This window comes from Hippocampus zosterae, chromosome 17 (assembly GCF_025434085.1).
Source record: "Hippocampus zosterae strain Florida chromosome 17, ASM2543408v3, whole genome shotgun sequence".
In the NCBI taxonomy this organism is placed as follows: Eukaryota; Metazoa; Chordata; class Actinopteri; order Syngnathiformes; family Syngnathidae; genus Hippocampus; species Hippocampus zosterae.
Window position 1 is genome coordinate 13,908,169 of NC_067467.1, and position 18,217 is coordinate 13,926,385.

General features: G+C 40.0%; 1 protein-coding gene across 1 annotated transcript; it reads right to left on the reverse strand.

The window, feature by feature from the left end:
• Window positions 1-686: 686 nt before the first annotated feature.
• hoxb13a (homeobox B13a) lies at window positions 687-3,383 on the reverse strand. The gene is made up of 2 exons (XM_052049754.1): window positions 2,503-3,383; window positions 687-1,344 (listed from the first exon to the last, which is right to left on the reverse strand). The coding sequence occupies exons 1-2, from the start codon at window positions 3,221-3,223 to the stop codon at window positions 1,097-1,099; spliced, it is 969 nt and encodes a 322-aa protein (XP_051905714.1). The 5' UTR covers window positions 3,224-3,383; the 3' UTR covers window positions 687-1,096.
• Between the last annotated feature and the right edge of the window lie 14,834 nt (window positions 3,384-18,217).

Genomic DNA, 18,217 nt, shown 5'->3' on the forward strand with positions numbered 1-18,217 from the left:
CCCGTCCAAACAGATATTGTGATTATTTCCATACTGTGATGGTGGAATATGAGTTAAACAGTAAACTCCACCCATCTTTGTCCATCTCAGGGGCCGCCATTTTGCCACTTGCTATCGATTGAAAATGGCATCACTGTTACTCACGTGGTAAGAACCAATCATGGCTCAGCTTTAGAAAACAGGTGAGCGGTGATTGGGCTTGCCGCCCTCTGAAATGGCTAAAAACGGGTGGATTTTGCTGCTGAACTCATATTCCATGAGTGCAAGAATAGGGTTTTGGACTCGTGGAGGACCATACAGCATTACTGTCAAGTTTTTTTTTTGCGATTGAGTTACCCTTTAAAGAGGAAAGACGAACTGTGTGTGTGTGTGTGTGTGTGTTTGTGTGTGTGTGTGTGCGCGCGCGCGCGTGTGATAGCATTTTTTAACGTTCACGTCACGGTAGATAATTTTTATGCACTGTGACAAATTATAAACACAACAAAAAAAAACCCAATACACCTTTGCTTCTACTGCAATACATTTTATTGTATATATTTTATCGTCATGCTTTTACATGTTTAAATGAAGCGATGCTCAAAACGAGGTTTTATTCATATGTGTACACTATCAACTGTTCCAGTAGCAGGACCAAATTATGTCCATTTCAAACCAATTGATGCCATTGCCGGAGCCAACGTGCACATTAAGTATTTACATTTGAGGTCTCGTTGATAATGCACTGACGTCTAAAGCGTCTTTTTTAAAATCCCATTCAAACGAAAGAGAAATGTGAACGCGTTATGAACACGACGTGAAGGCATATCTGACATACAGACAACAATAGCAAATTAACATAGACAAGACAGTTCAACGTGAATTGATGACATATTTACAAAAATGCCATATTTACAAAATGTTTATGAGAGGGCTTTGGTTCATTCATATGTCCTTTAATAAGTCCTACTTCCTTACGTGATGCATATATGCGTCTTTCGTGTTGGACGAAATCAGTCACGGTATGTTGGAGCATTTCATGATTGATCACCCAAATGCGTCAACTCGGTGTTTAAGCGAACACTAATCCCCCCAGGTGATGGTTCGAATGAGCAGAATGCTAAGGCGTGCTGTTTTTCACTTTAGTCACAAACTTCTTCTCCTTTACCCTCCTATTCTGGAACCAGATGGTGATCTGCCTCTCCGAAAGGTTGGTCGCGGCCGAAATTTTCTTCCTCTTGTCCTTCGTGATGAATTTGTTGGCGGCGTATTCTTTCTCCAGCTCCTTAAGCTGCACCTTTGTGTAAGGTATTCGTTTCTTCCTTCCTCGACGAAAAGGGGAACATTCTTGCTGGTGGGCAACCACATCTGCCGAGAGAGGACACGATTAGAAACGTGTTGCCACAGTTTGCGTTATCGTCTGTTGCTAAGATGGACCATCGATGCTCTATATGCCACGTTTATTTATTTTATGTATTTCATCTTTATTTCTCCATTCAAGTAAGGGGACGGAGGACGGATTCTCCGCAATGCCGACACAGCAGCTGACAGCAGAGTACACTAGACTATACTGTGTTACTTTAAATGGCATATGCATTGGGAAAAACTAAAACAAATAAAGTACAAATGTTCACAGCAAACATAAATAAATAAATAGAACAGAACGTGTTACTCAAGCGTGTTCAAGTTTTAGTCGATTGTGAAGAACGTGTTATTACTGTGTAATATTTTGCTGCGCTTTTTGCATTTTTTTGGGGGCGGGGGGATCGGGTAGGTGGATATAGCATTTCTTCCTGATTTTCATTCACGTTTCTTCTATTTGACTCGGTTTTCATTTTTATTTTATTATTATTATTATTATTATTATTATTATTATTATTATTATTTTGCTTCAGACATTGGTAACAACAAATAATAAACCAGTAATGACATTTTCCCAACGAAATATAAAGTGAATCTCTTTCTGTAGTTAAGACTTATGCAGCATTACTAGCTTAATTCATTCTTATTTATACTTAACAATCCGTCAAGTAAGCTAATGGCGTTGAAACCATTTCGTACTCGTAGTGGATTCTTTTTATGTTTATGCCTTCATATATCTCCTAATCCAGTATGTGGAAAGACGCAAAACGTTTTGAGAATATAGTTTCTCTTTATTTAATGGTAAAAAGAAAAGAAAAAGAAAATATACTTCCATATTATGATAGGCCTGTTGAAAATGCGTTTTTGAACACCATTAAATTTAAACCCCTGCATAACAGTAAAGCAAATGATACGAAAATTTTACCATTTAGAACAAACTACCCAACGTATTAAACATAAATGGTCTGCTCAACGGATATATTAATTAATGCCAAATAGGGTATGTTAACAAAACGCTCTTGGTAACATGAGACATGCATATGCACCCTTGCATAGCATTTTTGTTGTATAGTTTGTTTTGTACAGTCGGTGGGAAAAAAATATCTGAATGCGATCATTTAAATATAGCCTAATTGGTGAGTACGGCAATTAATTCATCATTACCAGCCAACGCGGACTTCCAGAGGTGACCCTGCCCCTGATCTTTGGAACAGTACATCTGTCCCCCCCAGCCGTTGGTGAGAGCCCATGGCTGATAGCCTTCCATGGGGAGGAGGGTGTCATGGCGCGGCTCACCAGTCCCCAACGTTTGGACCACGGACACATCCAGGTAGCTTGCCATGGACTGGTAAGGACTGGGGTAGCCGTGGTAAAAGGCGAACTCCTTTGGCCTGTGGTTGGGGTATTCATCGGAGCTCACGGTGGTGTCCATGTATTGAGAGCTGAGTGCGGCTCCGGCAGCCTGCGTGCACGATTTGACCGGACCACGCCCCATCCTACACGGATAGTAGCCGTTACCAAAGTAGCCGTAAGGTAAAGCGGGGGCTGCAGAAGTGCTCTGGTGGGGCACGGTCGCTGCCGAACACGGTCCCGCCGCGCACGTTTTCACCGACGCGGACGCATCACCGGGGCCCGACACCGACACGTCCACGTTGGAGTAGCTCGCTGAAGAATGCATCAAACCCGGGGGGTGGCCGCCTAGTGCAGCCGCGGCCGCCGAGTGAGCCATTATGTTGCGACACTGGTTCACCGCGCTGGGGGTGGCAAAGTTCCCGCTGCCCACCAGCCCCTCCATGTTCTTGTTGAACTCGTCCAGATTATTGTCATAAACAAACATTACCGTTTCCGCCGACCAGCGAGGGTTAAGGACTAAGGAGGTTGTCATATGAACTCTTTTTTCCCCCACGATCACGCTCTGCTTTGGTTCGCTCGCGCGCACATCAGCGAAGGGCGCATGTGCTCCGACTGCTGTACACGCAGAACTAAGGTAGTCATCGCATGCGTGACGAGTATTGCTAGCAGACTCTGAGGAAAAAGACCGTCCGTAACCAACCAGTCATCCGGTTTCATATCTTGACGCAAACCGCCTTGAGATGAAAAGATGGGGATGGTCGCGTGTCCATTGGATGAGCCAGAGAGATCACGTGATAGGAAGAACTACAAAAAAAGGAGAAGACGCCGTGTGTCGAAATTGTCACTCAAGGAAAATATTGTTGAGTGGCGCTTGAGTTGGAACGGGAAAAATATAAACTCTATATGTCGGGAGCTTACTTGAAGTGGCAAGAGTTTGTCGGTCTGGGCTGTCTTTGCCTCATGTAATACACATATGTTTCGATAACAGCCAATCAAAATTATACAGCGACTGGTAGGTTTTGCGCCGTGCGTAAAGAATGCGCAATGCAGTGTGCCAAACTACGAACTGCAGTGGTTTTAGGCAAAGAAAATTATGACCGTTTGTAATAGTACGTCGAAAAATATGAAGCAGTTGGACATGTTCTCGCGCATGTACTATTAACAAACTCCCAAAATGACAACAGGTACAGGATTGCATCGATATTAGTCAATCTTTACTTCTCAAGTATACGGCAACTGAGAACAGATTCTCACATCATGTTTGCAAACCTTGCCATGTTTAATTATTTATGTCAGGGGAAAAAATAAAAGTGATGATGGTGTGAATTATGCATCCAATGTAACCCGCCCAAATGAACAAAATGGTATCAAGTATCATACCAGGTTTAAGATCATTTTTAAAAGAAGAAACGCGCCACTACGGTATCATCTAGCACCTATATGTGCGCTTCCGTTAGACGCAATCTAATGGTCGGAAAATATTTTTGACCCACGCACGATGCCATAATAAAATGAAAATAATGTTGGTCATTAGATAGATAGATAGATAGATAGATAGATAGATAGATAGATAGATAGATAGATAGATAGATAGATAGATAGATAGATAGATAGATAGATAGATAGATAGATAGATAGATAGATAGATAGATAGATAGATAGATAGATAGATAGATAGATAGATAGATAGATAGATAGATAGATAGATAGATAGATTCAGTCAAGTATTACTGGGTAAATCATTACCAAATAATGTATTAAAACATTTACAATAATTGTCTGCGATGTTCTGGCGACCAGCATGCATCGTACATGTATACCCTCTGCTTATCGCCCAAAGTCAGCTGGAAGCTGCAGCTCACCCCAAAACTGCTGAGAATAAAATAATAGCAATATGGCAACTGGATGAATGTAATTGCACATATACAGTATTTCATATCCTCCTTTGAAAACATTTCTATGGTTATTTTAAAACAGAAAAATAGCAATCTCGGTATTCCGTTTTCCGTTTGCAGATTTGTCAAATGTATAAATAAACATTTTCTCACATGATTGGGTACAAAAAATAAAGCAAATAAAAACATCCTGTAGAGAATACTTTTCACACTATCCCAATATGTGTCTTTCTAGAATTATGAGGACGTATAACGTATTAGTCTGTTGCTTTTCCTCATGTCTTTTTACCTGTCGCATATTACGTGTATTTCGACTTTACTGGTTCACTTGTGCAGAAGAAAATATTTCATCAAGGTAATTAATACATTACACGGATGTTGGTATTTTCATGAAGACAAAAAAGGGTTAGGTTTTCTTTGGTTTAAATTGTAATTTTCAAAGACAAAAAAGATAATAAATTACATATCATTCTTGCGATCCTTGAATGCAAACACCGTAATTTGCCGTTCGTACAATCACGTAGAGCTCAACAGAGGCCACACACAGAAGCCACGTCGAGCTCTCCTGCAGTGTGGTCTGCACTCAGGCGGGCTTCAGAGGTTCAAGGTCAAGTTTGACGCAAGGGGGTGGGGGGAAGGGGTGCTGCAGACGGATGTACTTGAGCTCAAGTTCAAGGCCGCCGCCAGCTCAAAGCTTAATGTGTGCGTGCGCGTGTTTGTGTACGTGCGCGTGCTTCCAAGTGACCAGGAAGACGCCTCGCTGTCTCAATGATCGTCATCACGCGGCCTAATATAACCCGTATATTATAGCCAGTATGAAGACAAACATCGAAACGGAAGTTCCCACTATTTCTTCCATTGTGTATTGTGTACAGTTCGTTTTTAAAAAGTATTTTGTGCATGCAAATAATTGTTTTCTACTTTTTTATACTTCCCTCCGAACTTTCCTGCTGTACATTGCAAATTTCTCCATTGTGAGACTATAGTTTAGACTAGAGGTTTTCTTATCTTATCTTATTAACCGATTATGAGCGCATCGTTTGTATTCACACAAACTTAGCTTTACCGTCTATAATTATTTTCAATAATGAAGACTTGAGTATGTGTACATCGACTCGTACATTTGGGATCATTATGAAATAAAATGGGCAACTATTGATTGTCATCAATTTAAGCACACGACTTTCTTTGTTATATACGGATCTGAATATTGGACTGCGTCAAATGCCTTCGATTAGTACGTGATATGGGCTCTTTTTTGTGGAAAGCGTTGTGAATTGCTCTACGTAAAATGCGAGCAGAAAATAACTCGGTTATTAAATGAACATTTATTCAATCCACATTTATTCAGAAGCAAACCGATTAAAAATCCACGCAGGACTAGCGTTCACACATAGGTCTGCACACTGCAGCCTATATGACAAAAATATCCCCTATTGCCCCTTTTTCGCATTTTGTTTACCATTGTTTCGACTTTGTCAAGCTATATAGGCCTATTTAATAAATAACTTTAAAACTTTTGATTTGTAAAATGACATTGTTTTTGTTTGTTTTATATCCACAATGGAGAGCTTTCCTCAATCCATTTCCTTTTTGGTTAAGCGAAATCCATGCAAAAAACAGTTCAAGAGGAAAACTGATGGACTGATGGAGCTAATAGGTGGAAATTATGCATCCATCCATCCATTTTCACCAACGCTTATCCTGAACAGGGCCGCGGGAGCTTCTGAAGCTTATCCCACTTTCGGGCAAAAGGTGGACTACACCCTACTGCTCGCCATATACTCGCAGGCCACATAAACCGAACAACCACCACAGGTACGCTGTCAGCGAGTGAAGCGATCCCACAATGCCCGCTCACAAGTCAGGCGAGTGTACCACTACACTATCAGCGACTAGGTGGAAATTAATCATTTTAAACACAGACAATGATCAAAGTGACTAAAGGATTAATTTTCGTCATAACAATTATGTTTCGGTATGACACCATACACGATACTGTTTTTGCTACCGTGACATAACTCGCGCATTGTGGGAGAGAAATGACAGGTTTAACATTAGATGTAATTGAGATCTTTTGCAAAATTGTGAAAAACAAAATAAAATTAACTTTAAAAAATATCAGTAGCACTTATCCCGTTGATAAGAGTTCAAGTTTTTTGGCCAGAGATCGTCATTGTCCAAAGGTGCTGATGAAAAAAAAAGTTGCACACGATTCGTGGATTTATCCAGCTACAGGCTGCACAGCTCTTGTGCACGCCTACTGAGCCTATTTCGTATATTTTGAATTTTAAACATATTTGTGCCTTTCCCTGGTTTTGACTATAATTAAATTGTGTGAAAAACAAACAGCAACCCTGCTTTAGAGGTCTGGCATTTATGTCATTCACACATGGGTTCCGATGGTATGTGGTGGAGGGGGGCGCACCCACAACGTCATGATAACTGCACCACCCCTCCCCTTCTTTTGCCACGTAAGCATGCATCCCAAGTGTGGACTTGTGTCTCAAAGAAGAAGACACAAGTTTTGAGCTCAAAAGCAGTTTTACTGAAAAAAGGTTTTTGGCCAGATATAAGACTTAAAACCATGGGCGTGTCTATCCCATTTGGAGGGGGGGTGCTTCCTTCAAGAGAATGAAAGCCTGAATATTTTTAGATCTCTTTGTTGTTGTTTTTTTCAACAGTGTGTTGTTTTTAACAAGCTAGAAAGTTGTAAAAAAACATAGAGTACAAAGTTCAAGTGAAACATTTTCACAACAAAATACAGTACACACCCTTTTGTGAAAAAAATGGTTTGATCCACCTCACACCGTCCCTCCTCTGGTATGGATGGCGAGCACCAGTCGTAGGTGGTCCCAGTCTGGTCTTGAAGAGGGAATGTGTAAGTGTACCATGCTTTACATGACACATTTCTCAATACCAACACACTGTCACTATTGCTAGGCTGCTTTTAGTTTGCTCTGCACTGTATGAGTTAATTTAATTTAAAAAAAAAATGTTGAACTCCGAATCGTGATAAGAGTTCAAACGGTAGGCTTTTTTTTCATTTGACACTGCTTGACATTTTTGATTGGAATAAGAGAAACAAGTTAATACAATGTGTTAATATTAAAGAAAAATGTGCTACTATTGTCTAGCAAAGTGATGTGTGAGTGCGATTGTGTGCACCTGCCAATGTGTGTGTGTGTGTAAAGAGAGGCAGACAGGTAGCCTCATGGATATATGATTTTTTTGTTGATGTTGTTGTTGTTTTTTTGTTTGTTTGTTTGTTTGGAAAACAAGTGCTGTAATTTAAGGCAGCGGTGCCCGTTACGTCGACCGGTAGTTCGCGGTCTGGTCCCAAGTTGATCGCGAGGGGTGTGGAGGAGGAAAAACAAACAAACATTTGTGTGTCTTTGTGCATGTTAGTAATATATTTTTTGTATTAATGTGCACTGCACCCTAATCATCCTATCAGTCTCATTTTGACAAAAAGTATTAAAAAATAAAATTAAGCAGGGAAATCTTTAACCTACGGTGGCGCGTGAAGTTGTTAGCGCTCTACAGTCTGCAATTGCAGCTTATGATCGGAGCTGTTGCCCTATATCCTTTATCATTCAGCATAACTCAGATTGTGATCTTAGTTTTTGATGTTTGGTGCCTTTGACCATTTTGTGACTGATTTATTCCTTTATCGTTGTATATATGTTAGTTGCTCCATGTACAGCACTTTGTATGCAGCAATGTTTATAAGTGCTCTATAAATACAGTTGTTGAGTTATCATTATTCTCATTCAGAGTTAATTTTGGGTACAATTCAGTGAGTGCACAGGCAAAGAATAGGAATGTGGGGAGCAGAAAGAAACATTTTCAAACGGTACGCGTGAGCTACGAGAGTGAACAGGCTGCCAAAGAGCCTCGCATGCCTCCACATCAGGCTGTTGTATGTGCCTCGTGTGCGCGTTAACAGGTCGATCGCGGGAGGTTGGTTGATCGAAAAGTAGATCTTTGGTCAAAAAGTTTGGGGATCCCTGATTTAAGGTATAAGATTTCCCTTCTTTGATTATGCAATTTGGATCAATCCATCAGTTTATGTCTGATTGGATATTAAACTCATTGCTTGGTTATCTGCCTTTCGGTTAATGCTACAGAGAAGTTGAAGCAGAGAGCAGGAACACTGAAAAAAAAGGCATGTTGAATTTACTCAATTTTTGTGTTGATAAGTGGTTGCACACAATCAAATCCAGATCCAGATGTTAACCCGTATTAGTCCACCTTACTCTCTGTAGTCTGTAGTCCAACCATATTTTCACTTTACAATGCATGTTATCTGAATTGCGTTGTATACCTACCAGTGGAGAGTGGTGTCACATTGAAACCTACCTATCTTTTTGATCCCCTTTTCAGATTTGTAAAATATTACTTTTAATACTGTCCTGTCTGAAGCATGATATTTTTCTATTTTATGTATGTTTATATATTAGAACTGTCAGTGTAGCGCATTTTTATTGGCATTAATGTAAATAAATTTTAACGGGATTATGATATATATATATATATATATATATATATATATATATATATATATATATATATATATATATATATATATATATATATATATATTCATTCATTCATCGTCCGAACCGCTTGATCCTTACTAGGGTCGCGGGGGGTGCTGGAGCCTATCCCAGCTGTCTCCGGGCTGTAGGCGGGGGACACCCTGAATCGGTTGCCAGCCAATCGCAGGGCACACAGAGACGAACAACCAACCACGCTCACACTTACACCTAGGGACAATATAGAGTGTTCAATCAGCCTGCCACGCATGTTTTTGGAATGTGGGAGGAAACCGGAGCACCCGGAGAAAACCCACGCAGGCCCGGGGAGAACATGCAAACTCCACACAGGGAGACCGGAGCTGGAATCGAACCCGGTACCTCTGCACTCTGAAGCCGACGTGTTAACCACTGGACTACCAGGCCGCTATATATATATATATATATATATATATATATATATATATATATATATATATATATATATATATATATATATATATCATACTTTACCCTTAACTGTGATATTTTTACAACCTTTGGTTTGTATCGGGATTTTATACATCCACACCCTGGCACTCTTGTGTCAATTTTCTCTTGTATTCATAATGGATATTTCAATACCTTTCTCTATTTATCAACTTAGTTCTGATTTATAATGTATGTATGAAAACGCTATAGAGATAAAGAAATAAAGATGTACACACACACACACACACACACACACAGATACACAGGTGCCACAATCAATTAATCAACAATGAATGGATTATCAAATGAATAAATCATTATTTTTGACGATAAATTAATTGCTTATTGAACAGAATTTCACCCTCTTGACAATGAATAGTATAATCTTTTTTCAGTCCTCTAAGGAGACTGACTAACATTGTGTTGAGACATTTGCAGACATCTGCATTTACTTTGGAAAACAATGATCAACCTTTTTGTGACACCAAGCTAGTAGCTGAATCTTAACATAAATAAATAAACAATGTTTAAAAAAACACTTCGTCAATTAATCAACAAATTAATACATTGATTAATACAATTTGTTAAAAATCTTTAATTGATTGCAGCTGTCTTACATATATATGCGCACACATCCCTCAGTGTTATTGTAACCTTATTCTGACATTGAAATTGCTGAAATGATTCTTGTGAATTGGGGTAAGGTAACTATACGTTCATATACTGTAAATTCGTGTTGTAGTGTAAATTACCACCATTTCTTGGCCAATTTATCGCAGTCAGGCTTTTTTTTTTAACCTGTGTAACTTTGTATAAAACGTTTTTCATACGTCAAAAATATAACACAATGTCCAACAGTGCCAACCTTGATAAAAACAAGCTCAAAGCTGCAACAGTCCAAAGGGTTTAGTATGATGCAAAAAAGGGAACATTTTAACAGAGCTGTTGTAATTGAGCTGCTGATTCACAGGTGCACACAACAACAAAAATTGCCACCATCGAATGTCATGGCTCAAAACGGAGAATAGTTCAAAACGGGTAAGCACAATGCAAAAATGACTTCTGTTCACTCAATTCAAACAGGCACAGGAACATACAATATTCAGATGAGAAGGCAGTATTCACAAATATGTAGCATGTATGTGTTTGATTTGCCTCACAAGAATAGTTACACGTTCACACAGACAAGCTGGATTGCAAAACTAGTATCCAGTTTCCGCTACGATAAGTGGAGCAGATAATTAGAAAAAATACCACTGTCCATGCAAAACTCCAAGATTGTGAGTCCCAAATCAAAGATGTTGATCCAATTTCGGGGCTGCCATCTTGGAATTTTGCCTGGCCGATGGTATTTTTGAAAAGAGTGGGATTTCGAGAGGAAATGTGCCAAATGTGACAGCGTGGTGGTCCAGTGCATTGCGTGTCAACCTCAAAGTGCAGAGGTACCGGGTTCAATTCCAGTGCCGGCCTCCCTGTGTGGAGATTGCATGTTCTCCCCGGGCCTGCGTGGGTTTTCTCCGGGCACTCCGGTTTCCTCCCACATTCCAAAAACACGCATGGCATTCTGATTGAACACTCTAAATTGTCCCTAAGTGTGAGTGTGAGCGTGGATCGTTGTTCGTCTCTGTGTGCCCTGCGATTGGCTGGCAACGAGTTCAGGGTGTCCCCCGCCTACTGCCCAAATACGGCTGGGATAGGCTCTAGCACCCTCCACGGCCTTTGTGAGGATAAGCGGTTCGGAAAATGGATGGATGGATGTGCCAAATGACATATTTGTATACCCGTTTGTTTCGCTTATGTGCTCCACTATAGCACACGATTATACCACTAGTGAGTGGTAGGCTCTCACAATAGAGCGTTTATGAATATTGCTGGAGTTGGGCAACCTTCACAATTTAGTAAATTTAATAAAAAAAATTCACAATTTTTATTCTTGGTCAGTACACGTGTGGGTCTTACTTTTCTTAACGGCTGAGGAGGTAGAGCGGGTCGTTCGGTAACTCAAGGGTCGGTTGTTCGATTCCTGCTCTGTTCGAGTTATATTGTGTGTTCGTGGGCAAGACACTTCACCCACTTTGCCTCAGTGCCAATCACACCGGTGTACCAATGGGTGCAAATGTTTGTGGTGGTCGGAGGGGCTGTATGCGTACCCTGGCAGCCACGCTTCTGTCAGCCTGCCTGAGGGCCAGAGTGTGAATGTGTGACTGCATGAGTAATGTTTTCCATTGTAAAGTGTCCTTTGAGTGTCCAAAAAGTGTTGTAGACACCCATCCATTCATCCATCCACTTTCTGATCCGCTTATCCTCATAAGGATCGCGGGGGAATGCTGGAGCCTATCCCAGCTGACTTGGGGGAGTAGGCAGGGGATACCATGAACTGGTTGCCGCACTCGTAGGGCACACGGAGACGAGCAACCATCCGCGCTCACACTCACTACTAGGGACAAGAGTGTTCCATTAACTTGATTCATGCTTTTGGAATGTGGAAGGAAGCCCATCACAGGCATGGGGACAACATGCAAACTCCACACAGGAAGGCACCCCCGCGATCCTTGTGAGGATAAGTGGATCGGAAAATGGATGGATGGACAAACTATTAGACAGTATAGGTTGTTGAAAATGGCTTGCTGTCTTTGATGATGCAATGTTAATGGTTGAAAAAACATGAGGTTTTGGGGGGGGGGGGTCTCCAGAAAACGGATGATTTTGCGATATGCATTCTTTTACATTTGTTTATTTGTGGTATAATTTATTGGCTATCTTTTTTGGGGGGCAAAAAAGGAAGTAAACAAGTAAGGAATTGTGGGACATTATGACGTTAACCGCATGGTTAACTTTGACGGTGCCGTTAACTAACCATGTTTTCAACGACGCATATTTCACGGTCGGTCAACTAACGGCGTGTTAAAAATTGAACCGGTTGTTTGGGGTTAATCAGCAGTTAAAATAACTAAGAATGCATCAACTTTTTTCAAGCCTTGGTTAAGGTCGTTAAGGTGCCATTCTCCATTGCCATTACTAAATTGCCCATTCAGCGTTACTGTTTGTTATAATGACTTGATCTCATCTTCAGTTGGATAAACGTGAATGAGAGTCATTAACTGATGTTTAAAATAATTACAAAAACAACAGTTCTCCAATAAAAATAATGCTTATAGTTATAGTGCAGAACTGGGTGCCATACAGGTACTGTATATGCAGAAGTTAAAGTATTTCTCTCATAGTATAGGGATTGTCATAATCATAAAAAAAAGTAATGTCGCTCCTCAAATAAAGTATCCATGCTTGCGATCAACCACAGCCTGAATTTGTACGTGAGTGTAGTTTCAATGGTTTTACATAACCCTGAGTAAAGAGTGAATCCCTACCAGAACTGCTATTTAACTCATTCGAAGCCTAAAAGCATGTTGAAGTGCAGGTAAAATTGAGACTGACTTTGCCTTACATTTTCTCTGCCCTTGTAGTTAAAAAATCAGCAAGAAAACTTAAGTAGTGACCGTTTTAGCATTGCTCAGCATCTGAGCTGAGGCCCAAAAGTCCAAAATAGCAAATTTAATACGCAGTAAATGTGCCCAGCTTTCTGTCAACTACCCGAGGGTCATTTATGAAAGAGAAAGAATGTGAGGCGAGGCCTTATAAAGGCTGCCATCTGACATTTTAAAAGTGCAGCCTTCCAGGACTGGTAAAAGCTGGTGTATTAAAAAAGACAGAGAGAGCAAAAGAGAGAGAGAGAGAGAGAGAATTGCATGGACATTATTAATTTAGTCTTTAAAATAATGATTCTAAAAGATGTCAACAGAAAAATATGTCAGTGCAACAACAGTGAATTGCAAAGATTTGGGGAGAAGGACAAGTGAGATGCATGCATAGTGAAGAACACAGTGTCAAACACAAGGCCCGAGGGCTTGATCCGGCCTCCCACATCATTTTATGTGGCCCGCCACAGCAAATTATGTGTATCGAGTTTGTGTTTCGGGCTAAAATACCAAAACTACAAATTGTCTTCACTTTTAAAAACACTGAGCTATTGCATGTATTTTGGTTACCTATCCCCCGTTTCAAATAAATGTTGTAATCCTGGAACAAACAGGCTTGGACTCTGATTTCCAAACGAGGTAATCATCTTTTTGTGTGTGCGCACGTGCGTGTGCGTGCGCACGTGTGCGCGTGTGCGTGTGTGCGTGTGTGGGTGTGTTAATACACTATGAGGCAATAATACATTCATTTGCAAAATTCAGAGTGATTTTAATTTTGAAATGCAACATCAGATGGTTTGTCTTGTGCAGGGGTGCCCAAACCTTTTGGACCGAAGATGTACTTTTCGATCAACTAACATCCCGGGATCTACCCTTACCGGCACGCGCACACACGCACACACGCACACACGCACACACGCGCGCACGCCATGATGAGAAACAGCCTGAAACGGAGGCATGCCACGCACTTTTGCAGCCTGTTAACTATCGTAACTCACACACACCGTTTTAAAGTGCTTTCCTGGGGCCTCCAAGATTCCTATTCTTTGCTCGTGCCCTCGGTGAATTGTACACGAAGCAAACTCTGAGAATCATGACGATAAAAGATAGAGTGCAACAGCTCTGATCACAAGCTGCAATTGCAAACTGCTGAGCGCAAACAACTTCCGGTGACGTAATCACGCACCACCGTAAATTTAAGATTTACCTCCTTTATTTTATTTTTTTTATATTTTTTTTGTGGAAATGAGACTGATGATTAGTGTGCAGTGTATATTAACACACAAAATATATTACTAACATGGTCAAAGACACACAAATGGTTGTTTGTTTTTTTTCTCCTCTACACTCCTCGGATCTAATTGGGACCTGTCTTAGATCTACCGGTAGATCAGGATCTACCTAATGGGCACCCCTGGTCTAGTGTGTCCCAGACTGGTCTAATTACGGATTAACAAAATGTGATTTTTTTTGGATTTGTTTTTTCAAATAGGGGTAATGGCCGAAATTGCAGATTCCTGAGACCATATCCTTCGTTCCTTCTTACTGGGGCAGTATGAGTGAGCATGAATTCTGCTTATTTCCTATACTGTGGAAGGCTTGTAAAAGCTGTTGCACCACAAAAAGCCATTATGAGATCGCTTGTGAAATTTACATGTGCATGCTGAGGAACTGGAAAAACACAAACTACAAGTACGCGTACATACACACATCCAAACAGAATCCAGCAATATTCAGCAGCTGAGTAAAAACATACATGATGTCCGAAGACCAAAAAATTTGGTGCAGAAGATGCTACTTAAAAAATGAGTTAAAGTGACAGAATATGTTTTTGTGTGTTAACATCTATCCATCCAGTTTGCGATCTGCTTTATCCTCAAAAGGGTCACAGGGGGTGCTGGAGCCTATCCCAGCTGTCTTCGGGCATTAGGCGGGGGACACCATGAACCGGTTGCCAGCAGGGCACACCGAGATGAACAACCATCCACGCTCACACTCATATCGAGGGACAATTTTGAGTGTTCAATCAGCCTGTCATGCATGTTTTTACAATGTGGGAGGAAAGTGGAATACCTGGAGAAAACCCACACAGGCCCAGGGAGAATATACAAATTCCACACAGGAAGGATGGAGCCGGGGATCGAAACCACAACCTCTGCATTGTGAGGTTGACGCGTAACCACTGGGCCACCCCAAACTCTTAACTTGCAAATTATATTATATACATTTTTAACTGGACGTGCCGTTGCTGTCAGCAAAGTTGGGCAGAGGGTCAAAATTACCTGTGAAATGTCAGAGAATAATTTTCACAGAGGTAGCCGTTCTAATTTGACATGGAAAGTGATGCTCAAAACATACAGCGCTGGTCAGTTTATTTTATTCTAATACATTTTCTGTTAATTGAACCAATACAGGAAAGGTATACCATGAGTACTGTATGTGAAATTCTCTTTATGTCTTAATGACAAGGCTGTTCATTAAGAACTGGTCTGCCAGCAGATCTCTCGGACTTTGGCATAAATGACTTCATTCATGACTATAACTTTTTCTTCTTTTTTTCCAAGGCTGTTTATGTGTCCCTGCGATTGGCTGGCAACCAGTTCAGGGTGTACCCCGCCTACTGCCCGAAGTCAACTGGGATAATGTCCAGCACACCCGCACCCCTTGTGGGCATTAGCGGATTAGAAAATGGATGGATGCATGGATGGATGTCCACTGCAACCATTAAGTGACTCAATATTGTTTGAACTGTGTTGAGATCTTCTGGACTGGCATCAATGACCTGCAAGTAGCCTACATTTGTAGAGGGTGTGGTTGTGTCCTGTTTTAACGCATTTTAAAACCTGATTCTTTCACTTCATAGATGAACAAGATCAGTGTCGCGCTCAAGGATTTGAGAAGTGAATAAGAAGTGGCCAAGACCATTCGGGAGTCCTATGAGTTGCGGGGCGACAGTCGTGCTGAACTGCCATCGTCAAAGAACACTGTTTTGCCAGGAGCCTTCATGCTTTACTGCGCAAAGTCATTAATGATGTTCTGGAAGTTAGAGACAACCGTTCTGCTGTCGTGCAACGTAACCTGAAAATGCTCACTGAGGGTTCCACTGAAATTCCACATGTGCATGCCACAAAGTTAAACAGTTAGTCCAGCACCATATTTATTGCATTCTTAAGTGTCAGATCTTTTTCTGTTGGAGGCCAAGGGAGCGTTGGCAAAGATTTTGTTCTGTTCCAAATTATGTCTGAGTGTGAGAGCTGCGTGATATTTTATCATGTTGCATGTGATGTGACCCTACTCTCTGCTTCTTGCCCTCAGCTTTTCTGTTGCATGAGGGGGGAAAAAATCTGACTTTCTATACATACAGGAATGGGTGTGTGATAATCACAATGTGATGATTAGTTATTTAATTATTAGATTAGTGACTTAACATTGGGTTATTCATTTTGTGTTACCGTTTTTTTTGTATCTACCGGTATGTCTTTAAAAAAATCAGGGATGCAGACTACAAATAGCAGTTACGTTAATATTTCTTTCCTGTTAGGTAAAGATGGTTGATTATGTATGAGAATAAGTGCAGTAAATTACTGCATGAATTATAGCAATACAGTACAATACAGCACACATAAGGATAAAAGTATTGATGATATGTTGATTTTTCTTTTTGTATTGAAAAAGGATCAACTCATATGTTGCTACAGAACAAGGGGTAGGACTAGATAAGTTTCTTACTTCCACCAACTCCCTTGAACATAGAATTGTGATGATGACTGTTTTTTTCTTTCCCTTTTACAATTTTTGCTTGCTTTCACCTTTGTCAATTTATTGTTGTATTGTGTTTTGTATGTTCAATAAAACAAACAAACAAACAATGAGGAGAGCAGAATTATGAGGTACAAATTGAATCAGGGATGGGAGCAAATACGTTTCACTTCTTTGCCTCGTGTCCCAGATTTCTTTGGAATGTGTTGCAGTCATAAAAATCTAAGTTGACGATTATCTGGTGAGAACAGTGAAGTTTATCAGTTTGAACATTAAATATATTGTCTCTGTAGTGTATTCAATCAAATATACAATAGGTTTAACATGATTTGCACATAATTGTGTTACATTTTTATTTGTTTTAACAGAATGTCCCAACTTGATTGGAATTCAGTTTGTGTGAAAAATATTTTAACTTAACCTTTTAATGTAATATGCCAAACACTTATATATATATATATATATATATATATATATATATATATATATATATATATATATATATATATATATATATATATATATATATATATATATATATATATATATATATATATATATATATATATATATATATATATATATATATATATATATATATATATATATAAAAGAGGAGGAACAATTAAATGCTCTTCCACTCGATTTAATTAACCTGTGTATCCACTTTTTGTGACTTTTTGCTCAATGGTGTGCCGTGAGATTAATTTTGATGTGAAATACGTGCCTTGGCTCAATAAAGGTTGAGAAAGACAGCCTTCGAAGTACGAAGACACTTTTGTATTGTGTAGGTTATGGCTGCAAAAATTAGTGCAATGCCAAGATCAAACCACTAAAAATTAACTTTCACAAGTAATTTTGCAAAAAATATTTCTGTCCATATTGTTTGTCTTTAAAGTGAATTTAATAGTAGTTTTGTTCAAAGCTTTTCTACAAATTTGTTTTTTTTAATATTTTCTATCAAAATTAAGATTTTGGAGTGACGAAGTCAAAATCCGGCTTTGATTGAGAGAGAGAGAGAGAGAGAGAGCGAGAGACAGAGAGAGAGAGAGAGAGAGAGAGAGAGAGAGAGAGAGAGAGAGAGTTTCCGTCAATCGGCACCTGGGTATATCTATCTCTATTTCTATCGGTGGTCTTGTGGTATCTAGTCAATTGTGATATCTATGGCACCGGGGCTTTGTAGGCCGGGACTTCCTATCGATTATCCAATAGCCAAATAGGACACCGGATGTGTTTGAAAGGTCACCCTCGTCACCCGGCAAAGTTGTCCAATCATTGTTCGTGCTCTCGATTCAATAGTTCCACCTACACAGAGTTTAACCAATTAAATACTTACTAAAGCAACAAACCCCTTTCCAATAGGCTACAATAACGGAAGTTGCCCGAA

Bases quoted from the DNA above. Each gene is read 5' to 3' on its own strand.
- hoxb13a (XM_052049754.1), bottom strand. From the start codon at position 3,223: ATGACAACCTCCTTAGTCCTTAACCCTCGCTGGTCGGCGGAAACGGTA. The intron at 1,345-2,502 runs GTAATGATGAAT...CTCTCTCGGCAG, and splicing joins CTGGAAGTCCGCGTTGGCTG to ATGTGGTTGCCCACCAGCAA.